This window comes from Micromys minutus (assembly GCF_963924665.1).
Source record: "Micromys minutus genome assembly, chromosome: 1".
In the NCBI taxonomy this organism is placed as follows: domain Eukaryota; kingdom Metazoa; phylum Chordata; class Mammalia; order Rodentia; family Muridae; genus Micromys; species Micromys minutus.
The window spans coordinates 202,716,435-202,723,636 of NC_137969.1; the positions used below are offsets into that span (position 1 = coordinate 202,716,435).

The following is a 7,202-nucleotide window of genomic DNA, read 5'->3' on the forward strand; positions in this document are numbered from 1 at the left end:
TCGGACCCGCCTCTCCGCCTTCCCGCATCTCCCGTTCCTAGGGCGGCCTGGACCACAGGCACCGCTCCTCTGCGGACTCAGAAAACTCCACGGAGAGTCAAGGAGCGAGAACTAAGACCTACACAAACCTGCAGGAGAAAGGGACCGCAACCGAAGTTAAACTTTCCTTTCAGGGCAACGCGAGAAAAGCAAAGGCCGAAGGTTGTGCTTTTGTATTACATAAGAGCTTGGATTTGCTCGCATTTATTTGCCCGTTGTATGTGTAACTGTTGAGATCGAAAGCTGTTTTTGGGATGTCCTTTAGAGGACTTGGAATTAAGTTTTGAGGTTCCTCACGCCAGCAATTTCTCTTTCCTCTTTGCATTAGTCGCAGAGAGCAAAGCAGGGATTTCTGGATTTTTTTTTCTTAAGTGGCTACATGGCACCCCCTTCTCTCATCTGGGGAGGTAATTATGCAATAATTAAGCGACTGGCAGGGATCTTTTTATCCTGTCTGTAGTGTGGTGTCTTGCGACCACAGAACAGGCTGCCCAAGTTCAAGCCCTGGTGAAGATGGAGTTCACACACACACACACACACACACACACACACACACACACACACACACACACACGAGGGCTCGGGCAGGCCAGCCTCTGCTCCGGCTTGTGCTGTTATTGTTGGTGTCAATCCCAACAAGCCTTACAAAGAAATAGGTGGACTGGAAAGTGGGCCTACTATCAAAGGAGATTAATGATTATGTGATCTCAAGCAACTATGGGGTGTGAAGTTGCATTTCAAAGCTTCTTACAAGGCAAACAAGCCATCAACTTTAAGTTCTTAGAGACAATATTTTAAAAATATCTTCACAAAACACAAAACAGCAGCCACCCTAAAATCCCCACGAAGCTTCCCTGGCAGGAATGAATTAACTGCCCTCCTCTTCACCCTCCAAACCGACTGGGATAGCTAAGTTTTCTTTCTCTGGTAAGGCCGGGGTTCAGAGTCTCTGGTAGATAACGTAATTTTAGCAGCCACAGTTTCTATTTTATTCTTACTCTAATACTTCTATAATTAGAAAAATAGGAAAATGATAATTTAATTTCAAACAAAAAAAAACCAAAAAACTAAAAAGAGACACAGAAGGCTTACATCGTGACTCTCCCTCCAAACCTCAACATTACTGGTAATAATTTTTTTTTTTAAATCTGTTTTTAGGTTACGTACCTGCTTTAATTAAATTATTTTTCCATATTTTACTACATTCATTTACGTTGTCAATGAAACCATTTTATTTTAATTATACCCATGTTTTTCTTTGAAACTAAATTTCAGAATTAAAAAAAAAAAATCCCATTCAGAAGACCTATTTTGGATTCTAACTAAAGATCTATTTTGGATTTTGAGTGAAAGAGAAAAACAATTTTTTTGTAGTTAACATGTGATTTATTTAAATTGCTTAACTGCAAATGATCAGGAACACATTCCACAGATTAAAATTTTGTATTATTTTTGTTATTGAAATCAAAATATCTTAATTACAAATCACATCGATAGAAATTAACATTTTAAGTTGTCATTTTAACCATCACTTAAAGCAATTTTGGCTGTAAAGAAAAGGAATAAACCATGCAATAAATTAACATTGAGAAGGCAAAGAGGAATAATATTGAAACCCGTTTGTCTAAAACTAACACCACGTCCAACTGTGGAAAGCGCATTAACACTGGATGAACCAAGAATAGGGTGGCAATAATTAAAATGGCCACAACTGGGATTTTGGAACTCTGGACCAAATTTTGAAATGCATTTCTTATAACGTCTCTCTCCTCCAGAGAACAGCACTTCCGTTTCCCCCTGAGGTGTGGGGATCTTTTAAATGGCATACATACACAAAGGCTAATTTTATACATGTGACCTCAGAATGACATGACCATGAGGGCTCCTCTGCAAAGCAGGGAGCAGAATTAGGGAGGAAGGCAGTTCCTGAAGAATTGGATTTCCAGGGCCGTGGGTGGGTAGAGGGGACAAGTGTGGAGGGGATCCTTGTGACTCGGTCAGGCAATTTCTGAAACTGTAGCATGTCTGTTACCTAGCTATAACCTCTACATGTTATGCAAAAGTGAACGAGATCTTCATATCTGGGCATTATATTAAGTCCATAGACATACAAACATATATATATATACACACACATATATATGTATATATATATATATATATGCATTTCATTTAATCCCAATGCATCTGAAACGTAAGCTGAACACAAATGGCTCCGATGTGTGTAACCTGTTTTGACCTTCCTGCATAATGGTTGCACTACCTTTCAGTTTTCTCAAGAGCCCCGACTGTCTACTTGTTTTCTTTACCATTTCCATCTTCACTGAGTTAAGAGTATTGCCGCAGACCTGGAAACTCGTGGGGTGGGCCTAAGTATGAAGGAGCAGCAACAACAACAACACCAAAATAAAACACAAACAAATATTTTACAAACGTGACCATTTTCTTTTTAAATAAGCCCTGCCAGGGACTAGACTGTGTCCACGGGGGAAGGAGTGAAGGGGGAAGGGCACAGGAGGAAGATTTCCTATATATACATTTATGGATCATTAAACGTTGCTGGAAAAAAAATTGTTGCTGTGGAGTCGGTAGCATTTGTAATACACACGATGAGTGTTGAATACAATAATAAAGTAACAGTCCTTTGAAATGGGGACAATTGTGCATGAAAAATAAAACTACGTGGAATTTTATTATGTGGTTGGTTTAGTGTGTGTTTGTGTGTGTGTGTGTGGTTTTGTTTGTTTGCTGTTGGTTTTTCTCTCCTGCTATCAGGTTAGGCATGCAGACAAACCCTCAGTTCTGGGAGCTAGGAAGTATTTAGCACGGGTCTGGAATACACACCTTGGTAGTAGGCCGGCTCCAGGGCTGAGGGCTCGATGGGGCTCCTCGTGGCCACGGAGGCGCTGCCAAGGGGCAGACTGGCGGGCAAGGCGGCGCTATAAGGAGAGTACTGCAGTGCCTGATCATAGGCCTTGAAGTCCAGCTTGTGCTGTTGCTCCGAGGACATGAGGTTGTTGATGGAGAAGGGGTGGTTAAAGGAGTAGTGGGGGTCCCCTTTCAGGTGCAGCTGAGATTCGTGGGGTGCAAGGCCGTGCGCCGGGTGAGAGGGGGGTACAGATGCCAGCGCCCCTGGCCCGGAGCTTATGGGGGGCGCAGATGAAGACGCTGGAGACTTCAACTCCGAAGCGCCCCCTGTCGCCGTGGCCCCGCTGTGGTCCAGAGTCTGGGGGCTGGCGGCGGGCCCGGGGGCCGGCGCGCCCTCTAGCTGGCTAGCCTTTCCGTGCACACCCCGGTGAAGGGGTGACTCGGCGTTGGGGTTACCCGGGCCTGAGGGGTCCTTGCGGCTTTCTGGGACCCCCTTGGAGCCGCCGCCCCCGCTCCCGCCTCCGGCCCCCGGCTGCTTCTCACACTTGAAGCGCTTTTGACGGCGCAAGTAGCAGCCGTTCTCGAACATGTTGCCAGAGTCCGGGTGCAGCGTCCAGTAGGAGCCCTTGCCCGGCTTGTCCGGGGACCGCGCCACCTTGACGAAACAGTCGTTGAAAGACAGCGAGTGGCGGATGGAGTTCTGCCAGCGCTGCTGGTTCTGACGGTAATAGGGGAAGAGGTCCATGATCCACTGGTAGATCTCGCTAAGCGTGAGCATCTTGCTGGGCGCCTGCTGGATGGCCATGGTGATGAGCGAGATGTAGGAGTAGGGCGGCTTGGCGTGAGGGTAGCTGCGCTTGAAGGTCTTGGCGTCGCCGCCGCCCCCCGCGCGGCTGCGGCCCAGATTGGACGGCGCGTACGCCATGGGGCTCATGCACGGGTTCATGGCCGCAGCGTAGGGACCCAGGCCGTTCATGGAGGCGGCGGGCTGCGCGCCAATGGAGCCCATGCCTCCCGGGCTCAGCGCCGCACCCATGGCCGTGACGCCCGCCGCCGTCATACTGTTCATGGCGCCTGCAGAGCCCCCGGGCATGCCGGCCACAGCACCGGGACTCAGGCCGGCCCCTAAGCCCGGGTTGGCGTAGGACATGTTGAAGGAAGCCGGGGTCATGTTGCCGCTCGTGGTCATAGTGTTCATGGTCATGTAGGTGTTCATGGAGTTCATGGAGCCCAGGCCGGAGTTCATGTTGCTGACCGGCACAGAGGAGTAGGCCTGGAGCGGAGACAGCGAGGGAAGAGGCCCCGAAGGGCGGGGTTAGTAGTGTGTCCCAGAGTTTGGCTGGCCAGGGTTGAGCCCTGGGCGAGCTAACAGCATTTCTGCAAAGCTCCGGAACTCCCCAGCCAGGGCAAACTGTTAGGCGCCCTTCTCTGACCACGCAAAGATGGCTTACACTGCAGGGGGGGAAATCCTAGCGCCGCAAGAAGGAAAGATTAATGCTCACAGAAAATATGTCCCCGGGAAGATGCGTAATCGCCTTACAAGCCTGGATGGGGGGGGGGTGGCTTCTAAAGTCCCTTCATTTCATCCACGACAGGCTATATCCAAGTCTCCACCCCAGATCAGCCTATACAATTCGCCTTTTGGCCAGGTCAGTTTTTGAAATTCAGAAAATAGAATTTATGTCTAAGCCCCTGCTTCCTCGCTTCACCCCAGCGGGGATGTAGGTTCCATACAGGCCTGCTTGGGTGATCCAGCGGGCACCAGCTAGGCATTCACCCTGCGGAGAGCTGGTAGGCACCGCTGGTCGCACAGCAGGATGCATCGCGCTGGCTGAAGTTAAACTCTCACCCATATTGGCCTGTTTGCCAATATGATCCCCCCCCACCCCAATTACTCATCTCCCAGCAACTGGCTTTGTCTTAACAGTTGGTGCCAAAAGATGACTTTGTATTATTATATTTTGAAATAATGCTTTCCACCTACTTGTAACAATGGTAATATTTTAAAGGAAGCAAGCTTATTAACTCGCTAAAGTTCTGGGAAAAAAAATAAGATGAAAAAAGAAATAAGCCGCACATCAGAACAACGCGGTGCATATGACCAACTTTAACATGACTTTAGTTCTTCAGGCTGTACAAAACCTTGCATTAATTCTGTTACCTGTTTGCAGTCCTCTGACAACTGAAAACTTTGGTAACACAGTTTACACACACACACACACACACACACACACACACACACACACACACACAGTAACTGATAGCTGCTGCTGCTCACATCAAAGCTTGGCCTTTGGAACTAGATGAGTAGTTCGGGAACAATTTAAAATTCCCAAGTGAAACTCTACTTACTTTCTCTTAATGCTATTCTGCGTCCTAATTCTCAGCCTTGAGATGTAAGAAAGCTCTTTCCATAGGGGTCTTCTCTGTGGGGCCGAGGTGATTGCATCAAAATTAAACCCCTGAAAGTGGTCTGAGCTCCTTCTAAAAATCACCAGCAAGCGAAATCTCCCATCAATAGCAATCGAGAGAATAACCAGGTGGTTAAAAAACACACACACACACACAGAGTCCTGACATATATCTGCTTATCTGGTAATCTAACGGAAAATACTGACGTCCTTAAGTTTATGTTCGTCAGTAAATGTTCCAATTGAAAACATAGGAGATGGATATATATTTCAAAAAGAAGACTCCAAAAGATATGCTTCCCAAACCAACACAAAAACGAATACATAAATTGTCATAAAGGTCTCTCCATATTCTGTACTCTTCTGTACAGATCTTAAAGTACTTTTCACTTTGGAATTTATCTGTAGCCCTCTCTCCAAGATATGCACGAGGCTTTCTCAGTAAGTGCTTTCGATAACGGTAATTACACTTTTGAAGGTAATTGGCAGCTGTTTCTAGAAAAGTACTTTTAATAGGTAGTGACCCTGCCTGTACCCGATTTTCCTAGCAATGCTTTTGTGCACAATGTAAAATAAACCCAGTGAACATGCCACCATGGGGACAATGAAGAGAAACAGGTTCTTGGCCCGGAGTTCTGAAAAAAGGATTTTGTTCGCATTAGCGCCACCCAGCGGTTTTAGAGACGAACGGCCGTACACTTTTCTAGAAACGGCTTTTGAAGAGTAAGTTTTATAAAATTTAGAAATCATTCATTACGAAAAACTCCAACTTCTGCTGGTCATTTTTATCCAAAGACGTCGACCAATTAAGTGGCGTGACCTAGAGGCCGCTCGGTAAACGAGCACCGACTCTCTTAGGCGCTCTTAACTCATAGGGACCGGGCTCCGGCTCCCGCTCTCTACCAGGCAAAGGCGAGTGCTTCCCGGAGCCGGTGTTTTCAAAGCCCAGAGTTTCCGAAAACTCTCCGCTCGTGGCAAGCGCCAGGACCCGGCGGGCAGAGAGGCCGGGTGGGGGCCACCGTGGGATCCGCGCCTCGGACGAGCCGCCCCCACGCCGCCCGCCTCAGTCCCCGCAGAAGCCCACCTCGCCCGGGTCTCCCCGGACCCCGATTCTGGGGACGCCCCGCCGCCTCCCCGCCTCTCACCTCCTGCGTGTCCGCGTAGTAGCTGTTCCAGTCGTTGCTCTCATGCCCTTCCATCTTCACAGTCCCTAACATCCTGGAGCCACCCGGGCCGACACAACCATCCAACCCCGTGCGGAGCGACGGGCCGGAGCGCAGCGCGGGGCGGGGGAGGGGCGCGGGGCCGCCGCGGTCACCGGAGCGCTCGAGGGCCCAGCGCCACCCGGGCGACGAGGAAGCGGGGCGCTGCGGGGCGCGGCGGCGCGGCGGGAGGGGGCAGCGCCGGGGACGGGAGGCGGCCGCGGAGCGCGGCGCCCGGCAGCGCCTCCGCGGGAAGTGAGCGGGCGGCCTGTGCGGAGCGAGAGCAGTTGAGCTGATGTGGAGCTTACGTCGCCGGAGTGCCCACCTCCTCGTCCTCTCCCCATTTGTCCGCCGCACAAAGACGCTCGCACCTACAAAGCCCGAGGTGCACCTGTGAGGCGGCTGCCCGCCAGTCCAGCCGCCGCGCCTCCCGCCCCGCCGCGCCAGCGCCGCGCGCCCCCCGCGCCCCTCCCGCCAGCCCCCTCCCCCCAAACCTGGCCCTCACTTTGTTTACAAAGCAGTGTAATTGGTTTAAGCCCCGCGGCTAGGGAAAGAGGAAAATGGGGCGGGTGCATGCGTGACCCCCTTTGGTAAAGGGGATAAAAAAAAAAAAAGAAGAAGAAAGAAAAAAAGAAAAGAAAAGAAAAGAAAAATAGGCGGTGCCTGTAGAACAGGCCAGGGC

At 49.9% G+C, this 7,202-nt stretch overlaps 1 protein-coding gene across 1 annotated transcript; it reads right to left on the minus strand.

Annotated features, from left to right (window-relative positions):
* Positions 1–2,848: 2,848 nt before the first annotated feature.
* Positions 2,849–6,535, minus strand: FOXA1 (forkhead box A1; the record flags this gene model as incomplete). The annotated part of the gene is made up of 2 exons (XM_080925874.1): positions 2,849–4,180; positions 6,464–6,535. 2 exons carry the CDS (start codon positions 6,533–6,535, stop codon positions 2,849–2,851), a joined length of 1,404 nt encoding a protein of 467 aa, XP_080782000.1.
* Positions 6,536–7,202: the final 667 nt, after the last annotated feature.